We start from the raw sequence: 27437 nt of genomic DNA, 5'->3' as shown, positions 1-27437 counted from the left end.
ACTTCTGGCCGGCCCCGCAGCTCACTAGGCTAATCCTCTGCCTTGCAGCGCTGGCACACCGGGTTCTAGTTCCAGTCGGCGTGCCGGATTCTGTCCCGGTTGCCCCTCTTCCAGGCCAGCTCTCTGCTGTGGCCAGGGAGTGCAGTGGAGGATGGCCCAAGTGCTTGGGCCCTGCACTCCATGGGAGACCAGGATAAGCACCTGGCTCCTGCCATCAGATCAGCGCGGTGCGCCGGCCACAGCATGCCGGCCTCGGTGGCCATTGGAGGGTGAACGAACAGCAAAAGGGAGACCTTTCTCTCTGTCTCTCTCTCTTACTGTCCATTCTGCCTGTCAAAAAAAAAAAAAAAGAAAGAAAGAACTACTTCTGGATGATTTCCATGTGGGAGTGTAGGGGGAGGGAAAGGGAGAAACTGTATTTTGAAGGTGAAAGAAAAAGGAAAATAAACACTTTTCAAAACCTCTATTTTGGGACTGGTGCTGTGGCCTAGCAGGTGGTGCCGCCGCCTGTGGTGACCTCATCCCTTATGGGCACCAGTTTGGGTCCTTACATTTCTTCTTCTGATCTGGCTCTCTGCTGTGGCCTGGGAAAGCAGCAGAACTTGGCCCAAGTGTTTGGGCCCCTGCACTCCCATGGGAGACTGGAAAGAGGATCCTGGCTCCTGGTCACCCAATGGCCCAGCTCCAACCATTTGGAGAGGAGGAGCTGAAGGAAGACCTCTCTTTCTCTTCCTTTGCCTCCTTGTGACACTTCCTTTCAAATAAATAATACATAAATTAAAAAAAAAAAACTACCAAACAATTCTCTACTTACAAGTATCTCATTTAATAATCCTAACAGTCATGTGGAGATTGGTAATATTTTTGCTTTAAAAAGATTATGAAAATTTTCAAACATATACAAAAAAGAATTATACAATAAATCCCTTTATACTCATTATGCAACTTCAATGATCACTTTATCCCATAACCAACCAATCATGTTTCATTCATTCCCTCCCCTCTCTACTCAAACTCCTCAACCCTACTCCACGCTGTCTTTCCCAAAACCTGGGTTATTCTGAAGCAAATTACAGACATCAGATCATTTTTATCTCACAAGTATTTTGGTATGACATCTAACATAAGGTCTCAAGAAGAATCCAAAACTCTTACTACCATTTATCATATCTAAAAATGGCATGCCTTAAAAAATCTTAGTTAACAATTTCAAATTTCTAGCTTATTTTTAAATTTTCATAATTGCCTAAGTGTCTTAGAAAACTCTGTTTCAGTTAGGATAAAAGAGGGCCCAGACATTTCATTTGAACACCACTTTTCTTAGGTCTCTTTCCATTTCTGTTTCCCATCTCATTTTTATTCCTTGTGATTTGTTTATTGCAGAAATCAAAGCATTTATCTGATGGAGTTTACAACAGTCTAGATTTTGTTGAGACACGCTAAGAACCTTATATTCATTTCCTCATTTAATATTCTCAATAACTCCATGAGTAGGTGTGATTATGAATCCTGTTTTAGATTATGAAATTGAAGTTCAGAGAAATTAACCACTGGAACCAAGTACTGAAGTCTGGATCTTTCAAACTCTGAAGCCCAGTTTAGTCCATTCTGTGGACAGCTTCTCTTCTGTATTGTTCCCCTAAAACCAAAATGAGAGCTGGTTGAGAATTCTTAGGGAGATGTGAATGTAGCTGTGAATGAGAGATTTTCTTTGACTGAAGTGATGGCAACTGAATAGCTACTCTGGGCTTTGAAAGCAGCACATGGTAACTGCCTGCCCTAGGTTTTTGGTTAGGATAAAAGAATTCAGCCTTACCCACTAATACTTTTCTCCCATACCTACGCTGAAAAAAAAAAAAAAAACAAGATACACACATACCATAGGCTGAAAGTAATATACCAACTTACTGAAGTCCATCTTTAATCACACCATTTCCATGCCCAAAATCCATGGTGGCTCCCTGTTTCCCTGGCAAATTTATGTTCTAATCTGGTTCTCAAGATCTTCTACAATTGGATTTTTCAAATGTTCTCCTCCACTAAGTGCTGTCACATATCCCATACTCTAACACAGTTAGACCCTTTGCATTTCCCAGCTTTTCAACACTATGTCCTCATGCCATGAATCTGGCAGCAGGATTCAAGGGCATGTGAAATGTAGCTCCTTCACTGACTCTCTCCATACATCTCCTTTTTTCCATTTCTCCTGTAGTCATGCACAGTCTCCCAGACTTTAGTCCAGAACTAGCATACCATATGCTACACCTGAATATCTTCTGATTCACTGGGGTAGCAATAGAAGGACTCACTTGCAGACTTCAGATCTGAGAACTCTGTTGGCAAGGCCCCGGGGCAGAGGTTCCTTTATGTCAAGTGATAATTCTTCACCAATCACAAAGCTTCCTGTAACTCAGTCACAACCTTGCTTCTATCCACACATCAATATGTTGTACAATAATAATTATAATCAACCTATAAGCCAGACCTGACTCCTTTCTGGTTTCCTCCCATAGCACTTAGTTCAATATTGCTTCCTAATGCAGTTGTAATGCCACACACATAAAAATACCCTGTTTTATAACAGAATCCAGCAAGTGTTTCCTTAATATCTTGCTGCCCTTACAAAGCTCTATGACCTGCCCTCACAATAGGAATTTCTGACTTTCAGCTTTTCATCTCCATCTAACTTGAAGCTTCTGTTGCTTTGCAGCATAGATATGTAGGCTACTTTGAAAAGGTGAAGCGTCTCCACCACTGGACTCTCCCACCCAGAAAAATCCTCCAGCCAAACAAAATCATCATTCATTCAATTCATAGTAAGTGTTTTATGTATAATTGAAAAACTGGGCAGAAGTGACAATGTTCCCATTCTTTGGGAAGATTTTCTGGTGGCTGTATACAGATGAGCTTTACTCTAGGGTATCTAAAGAAATCCTGGTGAGTATTAAACAATTTCAGGGAAGTCAATGGGCATTTTAGCCTAATGAAGTTTTAACACCTATCTCTCATAGGAACAATGAGAATAGTTTCTCAAAACTCAAAGCCTAAACAGCACTCTGGCCTCAGAATCATACCTTTAGGCATTCAGATCTGGCTAAAAATCCCATGAGAGCATTTCAGGCATGGAAAGCCAAGACACTGTGGCAAAAAATGGCCCACATGAAAGATCTCTGTGATAGATCCTAGTGGAAAGAAGGGACCATCAAAGAAGGAGTTACCTTTCTCTGAAGAGAGGAGAGAACTTCCACTTTGATTATGGCCTTGTCTAAATAATCTCAGAGTTTGTGGACTCAAAAGGCTTCCATAGCCTTGGCAGCTCATGACAAGAGCCTTGGGTGATCACTGATATCATAAATAAAAGTGTCAGTTGTTAAATCAACCACAGGAGTCACTGCACACTTGCTCCCCATGTAGAACCTCTGTACTTAATGAGTTGTACTGTGAGAATTAATATGAAGACTGGTCTTCAAACAGTACTTTATACCTTATGTGTCTGTGTGGGTGCAAACTGTTGAAATCTTTACTTAGTATAGAGTTGATCTTCTGTATATAAAGAGAATTAAAAATGAATCTTAATGAAGAATGAGATGGGAGAGGGAGTAGGAGCTGGGATGGGAGTAAGGGTAAGAGGGCAGGTGGGGGGAAGAACTGCTATACAAAAAAAGTTGTAGCTATGAAATTTATATGTATTAAATAAAAGCTTTCAAAAATACTATTTTGGATTTGCTTACAAGTGTAAGGTAGAGATCTGGAAAACAGAAGAACTAGCCCAGATTTATAATAGTAGTTAGTGGATGTGAATCATGTGGAATTTTATGGGCATGATTTCCTTCTTTCAGACTAACATAAAATAGAGGATTTAAAAACCTCAATCTCAGGGGCCAGCATTGTGGCACAGAAGGTTAAGCTATTGCCAACAATGTCAGCAATCCATGTAAGTGCTTGTCCAAATCCAGCTCCCTGTGGGAGCACCTGGGAGGACAGCAGAGGTTGGCCTGAGTGCTTGGGTCCCTGGCAGCTAAGTGGGAGACTCAGATGGAGATCTGGGTGCAGCCTTAGCATGGCCTACCCATGGATATTGCGGCCATTTTGAAGAAGTGGACCAGTAGATGGAAGATCTTTCTCTGTCTCTCGCTCTCTCTTTGTAACTCTGCATTTACAATAAATAAATAGATAATTTTTTTAAAAAAAAGGAATATGAGGTTTCATGACCCTAGGTTTCAGCTTTCCATGTGTCTTAGCTTTTAGAATGACTCAGAGAGGCCAGTTGGGCACGTTAAAATTGTCCTGCACCCATGTAGATAACCAGGCCAGACCTACTGGGATCAGCCTGATTTTGGAATAAAAATAGTCTTTCAAATGGTTGTGACAACAAGAGAGAGGAGCTGGGGAGAGTGAGAGGAGAAAGAATGAGAGGCTTTGAAATGGGTGATGTCTTATCTGTTACTACATGCTTTCTAGGATTATCTTCATCTTTCATTGTCTTTGAGCTCTTCAACTACTTTGTAAGTTGTAGAAAAGTGATAATGCAAACAACTTTTGTACAAAGAAATGAAACCTGGATATGCTCAGTGGATTGCAATTGGTTACTGACCCATTTGCATCTAGCTGTAGGTTCACTGCATCATTTACTATCTGCCTGTCAGTGTGTGGTACTTTGAACCAGCTAGAATATTTTACTGTTTCCTCATTAGTGTGCCTATCTTTTTAATTTTATAAAGGTGTTGGGAAAGGTGATGGAAGTGACCTAAAAATTCAAATCATAACAATGCAACAGACAGTCTTTTCATGCTCATCTTCTAAGAACTGTAAGGTAAGAGAAAGCATATGAAGTAAAAATTCTGAAGTTTGTTTTAAAGCTCATGTTTAAATCAGCATGTTGGCCTTCCCAAACCATCACTCACCACAAAGGAGATGTTATGTTGCTTTGTAGTTACTACCCAACATGGAAACCAAGAGTTTGGATGTAAACCAGAGCTAAAATAACCAAATTGCTTTAAAAAAAAAAAAAAAAGGTTTGTTCAGGGTATTTTCTAAAATATATATCATTTTAAATTGTGGCTTTGCCATTCAGGTTCCCAAAAATGTTGAGCATATAACCAGCAATCTATCAAGATTTTAATTTCAGATTATGGCAGGTGCTGCAGCTCAATAGGCTAATCCTCTGCCTGTGGCGCCAGCACACCGGGTTCTAGTCCTGGTTGGGGCACCAGATTCTGTCCCGGTTGCCCCTTTTCCATTCCAGCTCTCTGCTGTAGCCCGGGAGGGCAGTGAAGGATGGCCCAAGTACTTGGGCCCTGAATCAGCATGGGAGACCAGGAGAAGCACCTGGCTCCTAGCTTTGGATCAGCACGGTGTGCTGGCCGCAGCACACTGGCCACAGCGGCCATTGTGGGGTGAACCAGTGGAAAAATGGAAGATCATTCTCTCTGTCTTCCCTCTCACTGCCCACTCTGCCTGTCAAAAAACATTTCAGATTATAATTATTTTTAGCCATATTTTTTCCTCTTGGTAATTTTACCTTTTACTGTCCAGCACTGAAATTTCAAATTGTAGTGTACCAGAAAATCTCCCAGGAGTTTGTAAAGATGTAAATTCATCATCTGAGCCTCCAAGGTATGATTCAGGAAATCTGGTATAGGTCTCAGCTATCTGTAGTTTTAGCAATGCTCCAGATGATTCTAACTCAACGGTTCTGTGGATTAGCACTATGAGAAACTATGCAAGCATATGGATGAAAGAGGAGTCTTTTTACCCAAAGCAATGGGACCCTAGTAGTCAATGGTTTGTAAAATGTTTAAGTGATGCCTAAGACTATATAAGGACTTTTGTGGAACAATAAGAAAGCTTCTTTCATGAGCCTAGGAACTGTAAATGCCAATCTGTGCTAATCCGAAGACAGGAGCCAAGAGTTTCCTCTGGGTCTCCCCAGAAACCATGCACCCAAAGACTTGGGCCATCGTCCACTGCTTTCCTAGACCATTGCAGAGAGCTGGCTCAGAAGTGGAGAACCAGGACTCCAACCGGCACCCATATGGGATGCTGGCACCACAGGTGGTGGCTTTACTGGCTATGCCACAGTGTCAGCCCCCAACAGTTTATATTTATTAATATATATAGTGAGTTTGCTATGAGGCTAAGAGTACTTGATAAATACAGAAAGGCTGGATAAGTGAAAACACTTCAGTTTTAGAGATCCCATCAGCAGGTAGTTTTTTAGCTCTGAATTTCATGTGTGCATTCACAGATATTTCATGATATCGAAACTGACAGAGTCATTTTTGAATTGTTGAACTGTCCCATCTTATATGACGACGTTAAAGTCAGATTTCTCTCTCGGGTGAGTAATCAAGAAATTACTTCTGCTGTTGTACTTGTTTGTTCTTTTGATTGATTTTGGTTTAGGATGTTTGTTGCTACAAATCCCAAGAGAAGAGATGAGAGATGTCAATCTATAACCATGAATGAGAAGAAAGCATCATATCATTAACATACTTTCAAAAAAGAAAAACATATGTAATCAGATTTTTTTCCCTTTTAAAAAAAACATTCTATATAATTCACATGTATTAAGCTCATTTGTGTTTTTAAATTCTACTTTATATATATATATGTACATATATATATATATATATTACTATTCAAAAACCAAAAACCAAAGTGTTAAAAAAAAGATATGTTTTTACTACATAGCAGTGACAACTTCTTTGTTTTATACCTTTAAAATACATTGCCATAAAGTGAATGGGACTTCGCTTTCCTCTAAATTGATGCTTATTACAAATAGTATACATTAAGCCTATATTTAACTTATAAGAAATAAGAATACCTTTCATTTTCTTTACTTGAACATATCTGCATAACTTCTACTGACCAGCCATAAATTGTTGTGTTTGCATATTATTCTGCATAACAAATTTATAATCCTCAATAGTTTCAGTTCAATTTCCTATGAAATCATCAACCAGAACTGCCAACAGGTAAGTATGTTGGGCCACTTAAAATGTATTTCTTGTGCCTTCCTTCATCCCCTGATTGCTGCCTGTTGGAAAAAATTTGTAAGTATTTAGGTGGTCACTGAGTTGAAACAAGTCACCTGGGTAGTTACCACACTGGCTGGTGGCCTCCTACCTAATGGAGCTGCTCTAAATTCTCACTCAAACAGTGGTTTCTAAGTAGAAGCAATGGTGTAAAGGTCATTGGCCCAGGGCACTTGGGTAACATCCAGCCTTTGATTATGAAAGCACTCAAAATGTCAGATATTTCTATCATCATCAACACTGTATCATCTTCAATAAGTAGGGCTAACTATTCAGTGCAGCTGTTCCTTATAGAAATGGGATATTTGTTGAATATGCCAGTAATTTGGTCTTGAGGGCTCTCTGGAGGGTGGCTGTAAACTGTAGCCCGCCCTGACAGGTCTGCAGGTGAGGTGGTCATGGAGGTTTACACTGTGCTTTTCACAGGATGCTTCATTATCCTGGCAGATGCCTGATGCTTAAGTGCCTGCCTGTGAGCAGCAGCTGTGGCTCTCCCAGGAAACCTGTTTTCTTCCCAGAATCTTTTATTTAAAGGATACAAACTTCATGCATTTCATAATTCCAACTTCAGGAACACAGTGATTTATGCCACCACACGCGCTTGGCCACCCACACTCCTACCACTCTTCCTCTTCCCTCTCAGTCCCATTCCTAATTTTTACTAAGATCTGTTTTCAATTAACTTTATACTCATCTGATTAACTCTACACTAAATTAAATGTTCAACATTTAGTATGGAAAATAAAAGTGTTCCTCAACAGTCAAGACAAGGGCTGTTCAAAGTCATTGCATCTCAAAGTGTCAATTTCACTATTATAGATTACCTTTAGGAACTCTGTTAGTTATCACACATCAGGGAGAACATAAGGCATTTGTATTTTGGGGACTGGGCTTATTTCATTAAGTATGATGTTTTCAAGTTTCATCCATTTTTTTTGCATACAACAGGAATTCATTTTTTAAAAACTCTTGAGTAGCACACTGACAAGTGCCCTTGTGGCTCTTGTTGGACTTTGTCCAATTTGTCCTACCAAGATAGAAACCCCCTAGGAGAACACCAACTGAAAGTAAAGTCCAGGGCTGTTGATCAGGAGAGAACAGAGGAAGCACACACACACACGAAGTAGGTTTTTTAAAAAAAACTATTTGAGAAGCAGAGACATATGAAAGACAGATAGGCCCCATTTGCGGTTCACGCTCCCAGTGCCCACAATGGCTATGACGAGGCTGAGTGGAAGCCTGGAACCTGGAAGTCAGTCCAGGTCTCCTATTCTTTGACAGGAACAGAATGACTTTGGTTTCAAGGGTCTACCCTAGGTGTAATCAGGAGCTAGAGATGGATATCAAACTCCAGTATGGGATGAAGCTATTTTAACCATTAAACTAAATGCCCACCCCAAAAGTCATTTTGATTATTCACAGATCCATTGAGAAGAGAGCAGCATACCTTGCAGTTTCAACATGAAAGGGGTTGGGCATCCAGGAGATGTTCAGTCATCCAGCCGGTGGCAGAGCCTCAGAGAGAGGCAGTAATGGCCTTAACAGCCAGGTCAGGGACATGATACAAATAAAAGCCAGGAATTCCCTCTGGGTCAACAACATGGATGGCAGGACCGCAGATCCTTGGACCATCTTCTGCTGCCTTCCTAGGCACATTAGTAGGAAGCTGGATAGGAGGAGGAGCAGCAAGAACTTGAAGCAACACTCCAACATGGTGTGGTGGCACTGCAAGCAGTGTTTAATCTGCTGCACCACAACACCATTCCCCTAAAATTTTTAAAAGTTATATATTTAAAGGCAGAGAGGGAAGAGTCCTAAGATGGTGTAGCAGGGAAGGAGCTTACTGATCTAGTCCAGGAGAAGAAAGTTTACAAAAAGTGGAGAGAGTTCAGCCTCACGGAAGAGTTAGAGAAAAAAAGGGCAGAGGAAACACAAATTAGAGGGACATGGTAGACTGACATGGAGGGCGTGGATGCCCACAACTCAGGACTCCAGAAGCTGAGAGCCTATGCACCAGTCTTAGAAAGTGAGGTGATACCAGACTACAGCAAACCAATCTGCTGGTGATAAAGTTTCAGGAAGAGCCTAGAAGGAAACTGGCTTGGAGCCCCATGGGTGATAGTGTACCTGCCAAACTAGAGGAGAAAAAAGAAAAAGGAGGGACACATTTTTCCCAATCACTTTAGAATGCCATCCTGTAACAAGCAGATAGATCTGGCACCAATTTGGACATACATACAGATGCACCAGTTTGTGTCCACCTCCAGCAACCAGCAAACTAGAGACTCCTGACTCTGGTGGGGAGAACTAATGGGGACTAGGAGCTTGTGACTGTGGGAAGCCTCTGTGCAAGGACTATGGAAAAAAACTGAGGATGTGTGGGAGGAATTACAGTGTGGTTAGGAATTATAGTAGGAGACTCCACAAGCTCAGGGCTCCATGGTTACCTGGTGTACAATGCAGTGGTATCTGAAATTACACTGAGGACTGCATAGATCCTTTGTGTTCTTAGGGGTAGAGCAGATGAATATTATACCCACTGGGGCTAGAACTCAGGCACTGGTCTCCTTTGAGGAGAGGATCTCATCTGAACAGAATAAACCTCCCCTATTAAATAATTGGGAGAGATTTACCAGGCAATACCTGGGTATGTACCGTAGATGTGTCCTTTTACCTGGAGAACTTAAAAGAGCTCCCTGACCACACCCACTACAAGGCTCTAGAGAGTCACTGAAAGCAGACACTCCACTTATCTAAAGAGTCATAGTACAAAGATAAAGGCCATCACAGCAAAAAAAAAAAAAAAAAAAAAAAAAAAAAGCACTAATTGAAGAAACAAGAATAAGGAAGATAACGTGACACACCTAAAAGAACACAACACTTCAATACAATATTGTGAAGATAATGATATGGAAGAAATGCAAGAAATGGAATTAAAAATGATGATAAGATTACATAGAAGTAATCAGAAGCAAATGCACGAACTATTGAAATCCATACAGGACATGAAAAAAATTGCTCCCATAAAGTTGAGATCTTAAAGAAAAATAAAATGAAATGCAGACTTCAATACAATGAATAAAAATGCAGTGGAAAGCCTGAAACAACAGATTCAGTAAAGCAGAAGAATGAATATCGAACTTAAAAGACAAAGCACGGCCGGCGCCACGGCTCAATAGGCTAATCCTCTGCCTTGTGGCACTGGCACATCGGGTTCTTGTCCCGGTACGGGCACCAGATTCTGTCCCAGTTGCCCCTCTTCCAGGCCAGCCCTCTGCTATGGCCCGGGAGTGCAGTGGAGGATGGCCCATGTCCTTGGGCACTGCACCCGCATGGGAGACCAGGAGAAGCACCTGGCTCCTGGCTTTGGATCAGCACGGTGTGCCGGCCACAGCAGCCATTGGAGGGTGAACCAATGGCAAAAGAAAGACCTTTCTCTCTGTCTCTCTCTCTCACTGTCCACTCTGCCTGTCAAAAAAAAGAAGAAGAAGAAGAAGACAAAGCACAAGAAATTATACAGTGAAACCAAAAACAAGATGAGGAAATAAAAAAAAAAAAAACTAAAAAAAAAACACCATTGGGAATCTATACAATACTATCAAATGACTGAACATATGGGTTCTAGGAGTTCATGAAGGTGTGGAAATAGAGAAAGGATTAGTAAAATAATAACAGAAGACTTCCCTAATTTGGAGAAAAAAAGGGACATTCAAGTACAAGAAATACAAGGAACACCTAATAGAATGATCAGAAAAGATCTTCACGACAACATATTTTAAATCAAACTCACCACAGTAAAACATAAAAGATTCTAAAATGTGCATGAGAGAAAAACCAGATTACTTTCAGAGTTTCTCCAATTAAACTCACAGCAGACTTCTCATCCGAAACCCTACAGGCTAGGAAAGAATGGTGAGATATATTCCAAGTATTAGAGAAAACAACTGACAACTCAGAAGACTATACCCTCCAAAGTGCTCATTTATGAATGAAGGTGAAATAAAGACCTTTCATAACAATCAGAAATTGAAAGAATTTGTCACCACCCTTCCAGCCCTATAAAAGATGCATAAGATGTGCTGCACACAGAAACACAGAAACACGCTCATCACTACGAAAGAAGGTAAAGAAAGAAAATCTCTCAGTAAACGTTCATTGGAAATTAAAAGTAAAAAATAGGAATATTTTTGGAAAAATGGCAGGGCAAAGTTGTTACTTATCAATAGTCCCCTTGAATGTAAATGGTCTCAACTCTCCAGATAAGAAACGCTGACTGGCTGAACCATTTAAAAACAAAACCTATCTATTTACCGCATATAAGAAACACATCTCACCAAACAAGATGCATGCAGACTGAAATTGAAAGGATGGAAAAAGATATTCCATGCTAAAAGAAACCAAAAAACTGATGGTGTAAGACATCCCAATATCAGACAAAATAGACTTTAACACAAAAACTTTTAAAAGAGACAAAGAAGGTCACTATGTAATGATTAAGGGATCAATTCAACAGGAAGCTGTGATTATTATAAATGTATATGTACCTGGGCTGGCGCCGCTGCTCCATAGGCTAATCCTCCACCTAGTGGCCCTGGAACACCGGGTTCCAGTCCTGATCGGGGTGCCGGATTCTGTCCCGGTTGCCCCTCCTCCAGGACAGCTCTCTGCTGTGGCCAGGGAGTACAGTGGAGGATGGCCCAAGTGCTTGGGCCCTGCACTCCATGGGAGACCGGGAGAAGCACCTGGCTCCTGCATTTGGATCAGTGTGGTGTGCCGGCTGCAGCGCGCTGGCCGCGGCAGCCATTGGAGGGTGAACCAACGGCAAAGGAAGACCTTTCTCTCTGTCTCTCTCTCTCACTGTCCACTCTGCCTGTCAAAAATAAAAAATAAAAGCATGTATATGCACCTAATTACAGGGCACCTGGCTATGGAAAAGAAATGCTATGAGATCTAAACAGAGACTTAGACTCCAGTACAGTAGTATTGGAGGAATTCAATACTCCACTTTCAGCATTGGACAGATCAACCAGACAGAAACTCAGCAAGGAAAAAGCAGATTTATTGGACACCATAGACCAACTGTACCTAACAGATATCAACGGACTTTTTCATCCTACAGTTGCAGAACACACATTCCTCTCAGCAGTGCATGGAACTTTCTCTAGGATTCACAATATACAAGCTATAACGCAAGTCTCAGCAGATACAAAAAAATAGAAATCATACCATGCATCTTCTCAGACAACAATACAATGAAACTGGAATTCAGCAACCCAGGCATCTCTAGAACATATGCAAACTCATAGAGACTGAACAACATGCTCCTGAATGAATAATGAGTCATAGAATAATCAACAGAGATATAAAAAAATTTCTGGAAACAAATGAAGATGACAAAACAACATATCAAAACCTATGGGAAACAGCCAAAGCAGTGTTGAGAGGAAAGTTTATAGCAATAGGTGCCTACATCAAGAAATTGGAAAGGCACCAAATAAATGAGCTATTAATGCATCTCAAGGATCTAGAAAACTACAGTAAACCAAACTCAAAACTAGTAGGAAAAATTAATTAAAATTAGAGAAGAAATCAACAAAATTGAATTCAAAAAAACAATACAAAACATCAGCAAATGGAAGAACTACTTTTGAAAAAATAAACAAAATTGACCCACGATTGTCCCAGCTTACCAAAAAAAAAAAAAAGAGGATAGAGTAGACCCAAATCAACAAAGTTAGAGATCAAAAAGGAAATGCAACAAAAGACACCACAGAAATAAAAAGAATCATCAGAAATTATTACAAAGAGCTATATGCCAACAAACTGGGAAACCTGGAAGAAATGGATACATTCCTGGACACGTACAAGCTACCTAAATTGAGCCATGAAAACACAGAATAACTGCAGACTCATAACCAAGATGGAAATTGAATCAGTAATAAAGGCCCACTCAATAGAGAAAAGCCCAGAACCAGATGGCTTCAATATCAAATTCTACCAGACATTTAAAGAAGAACTAACTCCAATTCTTCTCAAGGTATTCAAAACAATTGAAAGGGAGGGAATCCTTCCACATTATTTCTATGAAGCCAGCATCACCTTAATTCCTAAACCTGAAAAAGATGCAACAGAGAATTACAGATCAATTTCACTAATGAACATAGATGCAAAAGTCCTCAATAAAATTCTTGCCAATAGAATCTAACAGCACATTAGAAAGATCATCCACCCAGACTAGGTTGGATTCATCCCTGGTATGCAGGGATGGTTCAACATTCACAAATCAATTAATGTGACACATCACATCAACAAAAGGATGAACAGAAACCATATGTTATCTCAATAGATGCAGAAAAAGCATTTGATGATATACAATATCCTTTTATGGTGAAAACTCTAAGCAAGTTGGTTTAGAGGTAACATTCCTCAATACAATCAAGGCAATTTCTGACAGCACTTAAGAAACTGGAAACAGAAGAAACATTTCCCAACACAATTGAGTCAATTTATGAATAAACCATGACCAGTGTCCAAATGAATAGGGAAAAGTTGGAAGCATTCCTACTGAGATCAGGTACCAGACAAGGATGCCCACTGTCACCAATATTATTCAACATAGCCCTAAAAGGTTAAGCCAGAACAATCAGGCAAGAAAAAGAAATCAAAGTGATACAAATTGGGAAGCAGGAATAAAAGAATCCCTATTTGCAGGTGACATGATTCTACATATAGAGGATCCAAAACACTAAGAGACTATTGGAAGTCATAGAGAGTATCAGGATATAAAGTCAATACACAAAAATCAACAGATTTTGCAGACACAGAAAATGCCACAGCTGATATTCAACGTCTAAGATCAAACCCATTCACAACAGCACAGGCAAAGACTTCTTGGAAAAGACCCCAGAGGCACAGGCGGTCAAAGTCAAAATTAACAAATATAATTACACCAAATTGAAAAGTTTCTGTATGGCAAAGGAATCACTCAGCAAAGTGAAGAGGCAACTGACAGAATGGGAGAAATTATTTGCAGACTATGCAACTGATAAAGGAATAATAACCAGAAACTAAAAAGTGATCAAGAAACTCCACAACAATAAAACACACAACCCATTTAAGAGATGGGAAAAGGACTTAAACAGTCATTTTGCAAAACAGGAAATTTAAAATGGCCAACATACACATGAAAAATTGTTAAGGATCAGGCTGTTAGTGAAATAGAAAATCAAATCCATGAGCTTTAACCTCAGCCCCAAATGGCTTTTGTAAAAATCAACAAACTACAAATGCTGTCAAGGATGTGGGGGAAAATGTACCCTATTCCCTTGTTGGTGGGAATGTAAACTGGTAAAGCCACTCTGGAAGACAGTATGGAGATTCCTCAAAAATCTGAATATAGACCTAACATATGACCCAGCCATCTGACTCTTGGGAATTACCCAAGGGAAATGAAGTCAGTAAACAAAAGTTATCTGCACCTCCATGTTTATTGCAGCTTAATTCACAATGCTAAGGCATGCAATCACAATAAATACCCATCAACCAAAGACTGGATAAAGAAATAATGGGAGGCCAGCACTGTGGCTCACTTGGTTAATCCTCCACCTGCAGCACTGGCATCACATATGAGCACCAAGTTCTAGTCCCAGTTGCTCCTCTTCTAGTCCAGATCTCTGCTGTGGCCCAGGAAGGCAGCGGAGGATGGCCCAAAAGCTTGGGTCCCTGCACCTGCATGGGAGTCCAGGAGGAAGCACCTGACTCCTGGCTTCTGATCAGTGTAGCTCCAGCCATAGTGGCAATTTTGGGGGTGAGCCAAAAGAAGGAAGACCTTTCTCTATGTCTCTCTATCACTCTGTTTAACTTTATCTGTCAAATAAATTAAAAAGAAGAAATAATTTGATACATACACTATGGAATACTACACAGCAATAAAGAAAAAATGAAATCAGGTCAATTGCAACTAAGTGGATGAATCTTGAAAAAATCATACTTAGTGAAATAAGCCAGTCCCAAAAGGGCAAATATCATATGTTCTCTCTGATCTGTGAGAACTAATAGAGCACCTAAAACAAAATCTGTACAAGTGAAATCAACATTCACTTCAAGAGAAGATGACTTGAGCTCCCCTAATCTTGACTGTCGAGAAACAGTTTTTTGTTGTTGTTTTTTTCCTTCATACTATTTTTTGAACTCTTAACAGTTAACAATATATATTTTTATATATGTATATATATATAAAGTCAATTGAAAATAGATCTCAGTAAAAAATAAGAGTGGGAATAAGAGAGGGAAGAGGAAGTTTGTAACTGTAAAGCTGTATAATTCTACATACATTCCTGTGGACTTAATTGTAAGGGTACAGTTTAAAAACTTGTCAAGGGACTCCAAATCCCATTAAGCTTGATGGTAAAAATGCCATCTTAGTTGTTAAAGTGATCATAGTAAGTGTTAAAGTAACTCTCTCTCTCTCTCTCTCTCTCTCTATATATATATATATATATAGGATCAAGTTCAAGTGCCTGGTAATAATAATAGATAGAATTAAAAAAGAGAGGGTGTTCCAACATGGGAAGCAATCCACACAGTAGACTAACAGAATGACAATGCTTTAATAACACTCTGACATCAGATTCAGCCCTTAAGGTTCCTGGTCTGGCTGAAAAGCACATGAGAGCATTTCAGGTATGGAAAACTAAGACACTGTGGCAAAAAATGTTCTACATGAAGGAACTCTGTGAGTGAGACTCCAGCAGAAAGAAGTGGCCATCAAAGAAGGATATACTTTTCTCTAAAGGATGGAGAAAACTTCCACTTTGCTTACACCCTTGTCCAAATGCTGACAATTAGTGCACTTAAAAGGTTTCCAAAGCCTAGGCGGTTCATGTCAAGAGCTTCAGGTGGTGACTGATATCATACATAAGAGTGTTAGTAGTTAAATTAACAACAGGAGTCACTGTACACTAACACCCCATGTAGGACTTCTGCCTCAATGAGTTTCATTATGAGTTAACTATAATATTAGTTCTCAGTTTGTGTGTGTGTGCAAATTGTTGAAATCTACTTAGTATAGGTCATATGGTGGGTCTGTGTACAAAGTTAAATGAACATGAATCTTAATGGAGAATGAGACTGGCAAGGGGAGAGGGAGGTGGTGGTGGTGTGGGAGTATGGGTTGAAGGGTGGGTATGGTGGGAAGAATAACTATATTTCTAACATAGTGCTTATGAAATTTATATTCCTCAACAAATAAATTAAACAACAAAAAAAGGGGCCAGTGCCGTGGCTCACTTGGTTAATCCTCCGCCTGTGGTGCCAGCATCCCATATGGGCACGAGTTTCTAGTCCTGGCTCCTCCCCTTCCAGTCCAGCTCTCTGTTGTGGCCAGGAAAGGCAGTGGAGGATGGCCCAGGTGATTGGGCACATGCACCTGCGTGGGAGACCAGAAGGAAGCACCTGGCTCCTGGCTTTGGATCAGCACAGTGCTGGCCATAGCGGCCATTTGGGGGGTGAAGCAACAGAAGGAAGACCTTTCCCTCTGTCTCTTTCTCTCTCACTGTCTAACTCTACCTGTCAAATAAGTAAAAAAAAAGAAAGGCAGAGAGAAGAGACTTCCCATCTTCTAGGTTATGCCTCAACTCCCCACAAGAGCCATGGCTGGAGAAAGGTGAAGCTGGGAGCCAGGAATTCAAATCTGATCTCCCACATGGGTTGCAGGGACCCATCACCTGCTGCCTCCAGGCTGTGCACTAACAGGAGGCTAGAATCAGGAGCTGAGCTAGACTTGAATCCAGGCACTCTTATATAGGATGTGGGTGTCCCAAGGGGCATATTAACTGCTATGCCCAAAGCCCATGCCATCCTTGAAATTCCTGATAGAAACAAAAAGACAAAGCAAGAGCATTCTATTAGTCTCCTCCTTGTGTCTCTAGGTGTATTATCAGGGGTAGAGTGCTGCCTACTTAATGGGTACAGTTGTTAGAGCAATATATAGAAGAATAAAGGAAAGAATCCAAAGGGATTATCCTCTGGAACTAGTTCTTGGTATCAATTTTACTGTGAAAATAACCATTTTTTCTTTAACCATGTCTTTTTAGAATCTCCCCAAATATTATGACAAATGTGCATTCTTCTTCTGGTTCAATACAGCTTTCATACAAAACAACAGGTATGGATATAATATAAATCCAATAGAAATAGCTTAACCTTCAATGCCTGTGTGTAAGGTATAATGGCAATTCTTTTGCCAACTGTTATAATCTCGATATATAATAAACCAGAAAATCCTAAGCCACCATTCTTCATTGCATTTGCTCAATGTGATTATTTAAAAACTATGTGAGACTCAACTGTTGTAGGATCCTCATGGGCCATGCCAGAGGACTACGTTCTAAGTTACAAAGGATTAAAATCAGATGCTGAGTGTGGTAATAATGTACTCCCAGTGAAATTCAATATGATTATGCTCAGTACCTTGAATTCAAGATATGGCAGGTCCTCAATAAGTGCTGATCCACATAGGAGCAATCATCAACCTGTGCTAATCTAAGGCACAATTTCTGGAGGCTCTCCCAAAGGGAGAGCAAGATCAATGGGGGAGCCTGGATCTGAGTCATGGCACTGATGTAAGGCTGCCACAAAACACACCAGACACCAGAGTTAGAGGAAAGGTTTATTATTGGGTGGGGGAAGCCAGATGGGCTGGGGAGACAGCACAAGAGGGTAAGAGAGGAGGAGAGCATAAGAGAGAGAGGGATCAAGAGAGACAAGAAATAATTTAATAGTCTCCCAATTACACATTTCTCTAACAACTCAATCAGAAAACTTTATTAAAAAGCATTTATTAAATGGATTTGAAGGTTATTACTCCAAAGAACATTTTACCCATATATGGAAATTCATTCCTGAATCTAGAAGTGCTCTACTTTGGGGTTTTGTTCTGTGGGAGTGAAAAGATGATATCAACATACCCTACAACCCAAAGGAAAAAAGATTTTGAAACTTCTTCAGGTTAGAGTTAAGGTGGTTGCAATTGCACGTGGCTTTATTTGATATTCATCACATCCAACCCTACTCTGCTGGAAATCTGAACTGGCTCTAGTGGCATCCCAAGCCCTACAAGAAGACAGCAGAGGGAACATCAGACACACACTCCTGTGTGCATGCACATTTAATGCATTTTGAGGGCAAATGTTGGATTTCATGGCAAATTTTTATCCATTCATATCTGATATAAACAAACAATAAACTTTGATTCAGTACATGAGCAAAGTCCCTCAAATAGAGAAACCTGGTGCTACTCCTAAAAAATGGCTGTTACTACAGTGTACAGTTTTGTCCTTTGAAACAATGTGTTCATACTGGAGAAGCAACATTAGATCATTTTTATGTAAGTTTCTAAATATTTCTGTAAGCTTTACATGTACATACTACTTGGCAAAGCAGTTTTTATAGCTATCAGGATGTTGTTTAATCAGAAACACCAATGTCATTCTTAAAAAAACACTGTATTATTGGGTTTTATTATTGTTTAAAGATTAATTTCTTTGAAAGGTGAGAGATAGCTCTGTGGCAGTGTGTTAAAGCCTCTGCCAAGGAGAGGGAGAGGGAGAGCAGGGAGAGGGGAGATAGGGAGAAGAGGGAGAGGGAGAGAGGGAGAGGGGGCAAGGGAGAGGGTGGGAGAGAATGGAGAGGGAAATGGTGACATAGAGGGAAAGTGAGAGGGAGAGGGATAGGGAGAGGGAGAGAGAGACAGAGAAGGAGAGGGAGAGGCATGATGTAGGCAACAGATGCCCAAGCCATTGGGCCATCTTCTGCTGCCTTCCCAGGCCATCAACAGGGAGTTGAAGCAAAAGCAAAGCAGCCAGGACTCAAATCAGCACTCTAATATGGGATGCCAGCATTGCAAGTGGCAACTTAATCCACTACACCACAATGCTGGCACTGTTACTCGGTATTATTACACGTCCAGCCTCTGGTGGACTTGTCTTCTATGCAACCAGATGCTTTATCAATCTTGGATGTCATTAATTCCATACAAGGAGATGCTAAAAGATTTGGTAGTATGTTGTCACTGAGGTACTTGTTAGTGAAGATGAAGGTATTCTGTGAGAGATGTGGAGGAAGCCAAGGAAGACACAAAAAAAGGCTGAGGTTCCAAATGTGGTGAGCAAGGCTTTTCATGAAGGCCAAGGGGCCCTACTGCAGGGCTTGACTATTAGCCCTAAAATAAAATGTAATGTGTGCTTGCTTTTCCCCCCAAGGCTATATCTAAGACGAAATGAATTGGACAACCCACACAAACGAAAAGCCTGGAAAATCTATGGTCCATGTTTCGCAGTTGAGATTTATTTCAATACTACATGAGGTAATTATCCTGTAGCTGGTACCCTTTTAAGTGTACCTCCTCTTATAACACACATCATATGCTTCCTAATTGGTGCCACACATGTTTTCCTAAGCTATCAATTTGTAGGCACATAGACCAACTTATGTGTATGTATATAATTATATATAGTTGAGAAATGAAACATTAAAGTGCCAATAGTGATTTTTTAAAAATTTATTTATTTGAAACACAGAGCAAGAGAAAGAGTGAGTATGCAAAAGAGAGAGTGAGAGAGCATACCTTCCATCCACTGGTTCACTGCTCAAATGGCCACAGGGCCAAGGCCAGGAGCCCAGTACTCCTTCCAGGGCTCCTATATGGATGGCAGGGGTCCAGGCACTTGGGCTATCTTCACTCCCTTAGGCTATCTTCATTCAGAAGTGAAGCAGCTGGGACTTAATCAGCACTCCAATAGGTGACACTAGTTACAAGCAATGGCTTAACCTGCCACACCACAATGCTGACGTATATTTCTTTCCTTTTCAAGTAATATACTTCATGAGAAGTTTCCACCTCATGATGAGATAAATGTGGAACAGAGGGCAAAGGAGCATTAGGTTATCATTCTGGATAATTTTGAGATACCAAACTCTTATATCAAATGATTGATTTTATTGTCTCATTAATATGTATTTACTTACATATTTTTGGGGAAGTATTTAGATTTTTCAGAAAGCTAATTTCTATTTTCTTCCTCTACTTGATTTGCAAACTCTCTGTTACCAAACATCAGCTCAGCAGCAAAGACTAAAATTTAAACCCAGGGAAGAGAAATGTTTCACACACCAGTCCCCAGCACTGACACTCTATTCTCTTGTTCAAAGCACTGCACAGGTAGATTATGTGACAAACTTCAGTTACACACACACACACACACACAGCAGGAGGGTAACAGAATCTTGGTAAACACAGCAAATAAAGAATTATCAGTAACTTCTTTTTGCATACAAAAGACAAAAGAAATACTGAATAATCTGTATTGTTTTAAAATCCATCAGCCCTGCGCAGACCAGCTTCATCCATGCCTGAAGAATTCTGTAAAGAAGACAGCCCTGTGGCCACAGGGAATCACGTTTTCTTGACTACTGTTTCTTTAAGTACTTTTATTAAAAGTTTTTGAGATGACATTTTTAATTTATATTACAGTCAAAGGTTTAATGTTCTATTGAATAAAAAGTTCAAAAAAAATAGAAAGACCATAGTGCAACCGAAAATTAGGCAAGGTCTATAATCAATAACCAAGTGAAAAGATGTCCAACGTCACTCATATAAAGCAAATTTAAAAAGTCACAGAAGCATTAATACTATCGGAGCACATAATTCTTATCAATCTTTTGGTCACATTTAATACGAACTTTAACAAAACACTGTATTTGCAACAGAACTGATGCACACAGGTATATTTTTCTTTTAATCCTTTCCATTTCCCTTTCCTTTCCTTCCTCCTCCATCCTTTTCTTTTTTTAACTTTAGCTCCCACGTATAAGGGCAAACGTGATATATATCTTTCTATATACAGCTGATTTTGATCAACACGATGTCTTTCAGTTCAAACCATTTTGCTGCAAATGATACAATTTCATTTTTTATAGCTGAATAATATTCTATTTGGGTATATGCGTGTGTTTATCACATTTTCTATATCCAGTCCCCTAATACTGGGAACCTTGATTGACTGCATATTATGGCTACTGTGAACAGTGCTGCCGTAAATATGGTGGAACATGTATCTCTGATAAAATGTTATTAATGTTTTTGAGGTATATATCCAGGAGTGGGATTGCTGGTTCCTACGGCAAGTCTATTTCTAGTTTCTAAGGAAAATTTCATACATTTTCCACAGTGGCTGCACTAATCACATTCTCTCCAACAGTGTAAAAAATGCCCCTCTGTCAACATCACCAGCATTGTTGTTTTCTTTCTTTTGGATAACAACCATTATGAAAGAGCTGAGGTGATGTCTCATTGTGGTGCTGATTTGCATTTCCCTAATGGCTAGTAATGCTGAGCACTTTTTCATTTATTTGTTGGCCATTTGTACTTTTTAAAAACTGTTTATTCAAATCCTCTGCCCATTTCTTCAATGAATTGGTTGTTTTCTTATTGTTGAGTTTTTAGAGTTGCTGATCTATTTTAGATACTAGCCCTTGTTGGATAAGTAGCTTAGAAATATTTCCTCCCAGTCTGTTGGATGTCTCTTAACTCTGTTGTTTCCTTTGCTGGGCAGAAGCTTCTGAGTTTGATACAAGCCCATTTTGTTTACTTTTGCTTTTGTTGCCTGCATTTCAGGTCTTACTCAAGAAGTTGTCAACTACTCCATTACCTTGAAGCATTTCCCTTGTTTTCTTGTAACAATTTCATAGTCTTAGGTCTTAAATTTAAGTCTTCAATCCAACTGAGTTGAGTTTTGTATCTGGCAACAGACAAGAACCTAACTTCATTCTATATCCAATTTTGCCATTACCATTTATTGAAAAGACTATCCTTTCTCTAATGTTATGTTCTGGTCTGGGCACTTTTGTCAAAAATCAGCTGGCTGTATTCATAGGGATTAAATTCTGGTCTCTCTATTACATTTCAGTGATCTATGTGCCTGTTTTTATGCCAGTAGCATGCTGCTTTTATTACTATAGCTTTGTAGTATGCTTTGAAGTGAGACACTGTGATGCCTGCAACTTCATTTTTTTCCCACAATTGCTTTGTCTATTCTGGGACTTTTGTAAAATTCCAAGTGAATTTTTAAGATTTTTTCTTTAAATGATGTCATTGGTATTTTGATAGGAATTGTGTTCATTCTGTAGACTGCTTTGAGTAGTACAGATATCTTAATAAGATTCTTTCTATCCATGAGCAAGGAACTTGTGTGTGTGTGTGTATGTGTTCATGATTTCTTTCATTTTATAATGTTCATGGTAGAGATTTTTCACTTCTTTGGTAAATTTATACCTAAATATTTGATTTTTTGATGGCCATTGTGAATGAGACTTTTTCTTGATTCCTCTTGCCCAGTTCATTACTGATGTACAAAAATTTACTTTTTTTATGTTGGTTTTCTAATCTTAGACTGTATTATTTATCAGTTCAAATGCTTTTCGCTAGAGTGTTTAGGCTTTTCCATGTACAACAACATGTCATCCATGTCAACATGGCTGTTTTGACTTCCTCCTTTGCAATTTCAAAGTTCAATTTCTCTTCCCAAATTGTGCCTCAAACTTCCAACACTATATTAAACAAGGGTGATGAAAGTGGGCATCAGAGCAACTTCAGTCTGCCACATTAGCTTTCTTGGTGGAAATACACTATTACTTTCAGGAAGGGCCATGGATGCTGAAATTGCACTAATAATGTAAGAACTTTAAAAAAAATGTGGGGGGCCGGCACCGCGGCTCACTAGGCTAATCCTCCGCCTTGCGGCGCCGGCACACCGGGTTCTAGTCCCGGTCGGGGTACTGGATTCTGTCCTGTTTGCCCCTCTTCCAGGCCAGCTTTCTGCTGTGGCCAGGGAGTGCAGTGGAGGATGGCCCAAGTACTTGGGCCCTGCACTCCATGGGAGACCAGGATAAGTACCTGGCTCCTGCCATCGGATCAGCGTGGTGCGCCGGCCGTAGCACGCTGGCCGCGGCGGCCATTTGAGGGTGAACCAACGGCAAGGGAAGACCTTTCTCTCTGTCTCTCTCTCTCAATGTCCACTCTGCCTGTCAAAAAATAAAAATAAAAAAAAAATAAAAAAATAATAAAAATAAAAAATAGAGGCCGGCGCCGCAGCTCATAGGCTAATCCTCCACCTGTGGCGCCAGCACACCGGGTTCTAGTCCAGGTCTGGGCGCCGGATTCTGTCCCGGTTGTCCCTCTTCCAGGCCAGCTCTCTGCTGTGGCCAGGGAGTGCAGTGGAGGATGGCCCAAGTGCTTGGGCCCTGCACCCCATGGGAGACCAGAGAATTACCTGGCTCCTGCCATCGGATCAGCGTGGTGCGCCGGCCGCAGCACGCTGGCCGCGGCAGCCATACAGACTCTTGGTCTCATCATTGCTCCCTATGCAAGATCGTGAGATGGCAAGTACTGGAGCATTGCCATAGTGTTAGGTATTGTGCCACCCAGAGCTGATTTAGAGCAACTGAGAGGGTACGTGTAGGCACTATGCAAACAGTCTGCCATGTATGTAAGGGCTCGAGAGCACCCACAGATTTTGGTGTTATGAGGGGGTCCTGGAACCACTTCCCCACAGATACCTAGGGCCGACTGCCTCATCTGCAAATCACTGCCATGGAACCTGAGAGCAGGACCCGCGTGCTGTTAATGTGCTCTCTCTTATTCTGTGCACCACTTAAAAAGTCACATTGCTAGCACTGCACACTGTGACGGCTGTCTGTGACACTGCCCGCATGCTGTACTGCACTGTTTAAAAGACTTTCACTCTTGGGCTTCCAAGCAATGACGGACAGATTCAAAGAGGATGTAATGAATGTCAAGGGTGCAGAAAACAGGGCACCGTCACAAATCCCATTCCTGCTGGGTGAAGATAGACAGCTGTCAGTCTGTCATTCTGTCTACTGCTTTTCCCCAGCAGGCTTCGAGTTAGCCACAGCAATGTTCTTGACCAGAACTTTGGCCAGCCGGATGTCAAGATTATGATTAGGAATGATAATAACTACTTTCTAATTCAGATGTCCTGCTGCATCTGGCACATGCACCCTCGCAAGTGATGAGGGCCCACTCTACTTGAGTTGGGCAGCAATCTGAACACCAGTGAGCTGCTAGACTTCCAAGGTTTTGCTGACTGTGTTCAGAGCTCGGACCCTTTGCAGGTAGGCTGGAAGGCTTGGGGAGGGAGGGAGATAAAGCTATGGGATCTGGGGTGCTCAGGCTGAACCCCTCTGTGAAACTTGGGAGAGGGCATGGAATATCCGGCTCAGATTCTAAACTGGCACTTGGGAAGGCTCAGCTCGTCTCTGGTTCAGGATGGTGCCTTAGGCACCGCAGGGGCCCAAAGGGGAACTGAGCTCGTGAATCCCCACTGCCGGGGTGTTAAACATGGGCCTCAGACATTCTAGGGGCTGGGACGGCCCTGAGACAAGCTCTCAGAAAGCCATCAACTGGGACTGGGGCGGCAGCATCTAGATTCACAGCAGATCAATCTGCTTCCGCATGTGTGATTTCATTTTAGCACAACACAGTGAAAGCCACACTGGCTACCCCAAGGCAACAGAGCCGGAGCTGGTTCCTGGGAGCGGCACTTACTTCTGGCTGTTGACAATCTTCCCCTAAGTCTCCATCTCCTGCATGGCCTGGAGGCTGCACTTCACCAGCTCCACAAAGTAGAGCACCAGCGCGGCAAAGGCGGAGGCGAAAGAGTCAGCGGCCTCGTTCCGCAGGTCGCTGCAAGCGCAAGCACAGGAGGCCTGTTACCCATTATTCACCGCCTCACGCTCTACTGCACACCCAGGATCACTGGTGTGTGCTGTGGCTCCTATCACCACCTGGGGACATGGTGGATGATAGTTGCAGCGTTTAAAGTCCCACAGCAACCATGAGGCGGCGCTTGAATCCCTACATGAGTCTGCCCAACTGCCAAGTCCAGACTCCGAGTTCAACACAGGATAATGTCCTTGTCCCCCAGCACACTCCCGTGGTGAAGCCCACCCCACAGAGTGATGGCACAGGGCGATGGCTTTAGAGCAGCGATCAGGTGCAACGGCCCCTGCATCTGGGGCCTCTCATCCACGATTCAGCCAACCACACACAGAAAATATCCGGGGGTGGGGGGAACATCATGGCTACTGAGCATGTTGACTTTTTTTCTTGTCATCACTCCCTAAGAGTGTTGACAACTATTCACATAATATTTATATTGTATTAGTTTACTGTAAGTAATCTGGAGCTCACTCAAGAGTCCACAGGAGGCTATGTGTGGGTGCTAAACCATTTTCTACAAGGGACATGGGCATCCATGGAGTTTGGTATCCACAGGGGTTCTGGAACCAGTCCCCAGGTGACAGCAAGGGAAGGCTGCCTAGCTGAGGTTGTGAGGGTGGGGCCCTCACCATGGTGCTGTGGGTAAATGCAAGGGGCTATCTAGGTGTGAAGAGCTGGAACTCCTGATCCCTGAAAAACCATGCTGTCTCTTTCATTGTCCATTTGATACACCCACCTCTCCAGGATGCCCCTGTCCCAACCCAACCAGGTCGCGTGCCAAGACCCCACCTCGTCTGCTATCTAATTGGGGTACCACCCTTTTCTTCTAAAAAGAGGTGGAAGGGGGAGAGAGCCCTTTCTGCCATGGACCCTGCTCAGAGGTACTGTCTCCTTTCCTCTCTTCCCACCGCAGAATACACTGGAATGCATGGTACTGCTCTCCTGTGCACCTCGGCAGGCCGTACTCTTGGGCAGGACTTCCCAGTGATAGGCACCATTTCTGCTTGTTCTTTACTGCAGTTTATGGGCAATTCTTTGGCCCACTCCTGCTGGGCATTTCTCAATGTGGGGAAGCCCACACTCGTACGTGGATGTACGTTACTCCCTTATGAATAAACTCCATTCCCATTTGCACATGAGACCAGTCTCTGCTTTGTTTTCTCCCTCTGTGTGAGACAAGGCCCTGGTCAAAAATGAATACATACATTGCCCACATCAACACGATTCACCTTTACAGAAAACAGAGAAAGCAGACAGTTGGCTCAGTCTCTGCTGCATAAAGACAGAGAAGGCACTGTCTGTGAACCAGGACCTGGGCCTTCACCAGGAGTAGGGTCTGCTGCTGCCTTGATTTTTTTTTATTTGACAGGTAGAGTTATAGACAGTGAGAGAGACAGAGAGAAAGATCTTCCTCCTGTTGGTTCACTCCCCTAATGGCTGCTACGGCCGACACTGCACCGATCCGAAGCCAGGAGCTGGGTGCTTCGTCCCAGTCTCCCATGTGGGTGCAGGGACCCAAGCACTTAGGCCATCCTCCACTGCCCTCCCGGGCCACAGCAGAGAGCTTGACTGGAAGAGGAGCAACCGGGACTAGTACCCGGCACCCCAACCAGGACTAGAACCCAGGGTGCTGGCGCCACAGGCAGAGGATTAGCCAAGTGAACCATGGTGCTGGCTGCTGCCTTGATCTTAACACTTCCTAGCTTCCAGAGCTAAGAGATGCTTGTTGTTTAAGCCACCAGTCTACAGTGTCTTGTTACAGCAGCTCAGGATAAGACACACACAGTGGCAAATAAAATAAAGCCAAAAATACTGACAGATTTTCCCGGAGTCCTACAAACACTGCCCTAAAATACACATTGTTCGTACTTCTGTGTAGCGGCCAGGTAAGATTTAAGTAAAACCAGGTTCTGGAGCAGGCATCGTGGCACAGAGGTTCAAACAACAACTTGGGACCTCCACATTCCATACTGGGGTGTCTGGGATTGAGTCTCACCTCTGCTTCCCATCCAGCTTCCTGCTCATGGCACCCTGGGAGGCAGCAGGTGAGAGCCTAAGTGCTCAAGTCTCTGTCACCCACCTGGGAGACCCAGCACGAGCTCCTGGTTTTTGGCCTGGCCCAGCCCTGCTTGATGCAGATTTGGGAGAGTGAACTAACAAATAGAAGACCTCTTTCTCTCTTGCTCTTGCTCTCGCTCTCATCTCTCTCTTCCCCTGCCACTCTTTCAAATAGGTAAAAAAAATGCTTGCAAAAAAATAAATAAAATAGGTTCTGAAGCCATTCCTCCATGCCCTAAACCCAACCTGGAGCAACCATACACATCACAGAACTTTCAGGGTAAATTTTTAACCAGAAAGTCATGGCATTGTAAAGATTCGCTAGTTCAGCCAATGACCTCCTTGACCTCAGCAACACAGGGGCAAGAAGAGGGTGTGAGGGCCCCAGGGGCAGGTGAAGCAGTGCAAATGTGCACACTCAAGTGTTTTGGGTGGAATGACTAAGCTGCAAACCCAGACCAGACCACGGGGGGTTGCACACACATCAAAGAAGTAGTTATCCTACCTCATGTGGGTCACCGCAGACTCTGAACCTGCAGCCC

The 27437-nt window shown here is 41.9% G+C and overlaps 1 protein-coding gene across 1 annotated transcript in view; it reads left to right on the top strand.

The window, feature by feature from the left end:
* Window positions 1-19403, top strand: part of LOC108175444 (phosphatidylinositol 3,4,5-trisphosphate 3-phosphatase TPTE2) — a 113308-nt gene extending 93905 nt beyond the window's left edge. Inside the window, exons 20-24 of the mRNA XM_089303303.1 lie at window positions 2711-2816; window positions 4722-4813; window positions 6248-6340; window positions 17135-17205; window positions 19301-19403. Coding sequence (XP_089159429.1) covers window positions 2711-2816; window positions 4722-4813; window positions 6248-6340; window positions 17135-17205; window positions 19301-19403 — 465 coding nt within the window. The remainder of the gene's footprint in view (window positions 1-2710; window positions 2817-4721; window positions 4814-6247; window positions 6341-17134; window positions 17206-19300) is intronic.
* Window positions 19404-27437: the final 8034 nt, after the last annotated feature.

Source organism: Oryctolagus cuniculus, chromosome 9, assembly GCF_051225735.1.
Source record: "Oryctolagus cuniculus isolate XC-2025 breed Fujian yellow rabbit chromosome 9, ASM5122573v1, whole genome shotgun sequence".
In the NCBI taxonomy this organism is placed as follows: domain Eukaryota; kingdom Metazoa; phylum Chordata; class Mammalia; order Lagomorpha; family Leporidae; genus Oryctolagus; species Oryctolagus cuniculus.
This window is presented reverse-complemented; position numbering and strand designations above follow the sequence as displayed.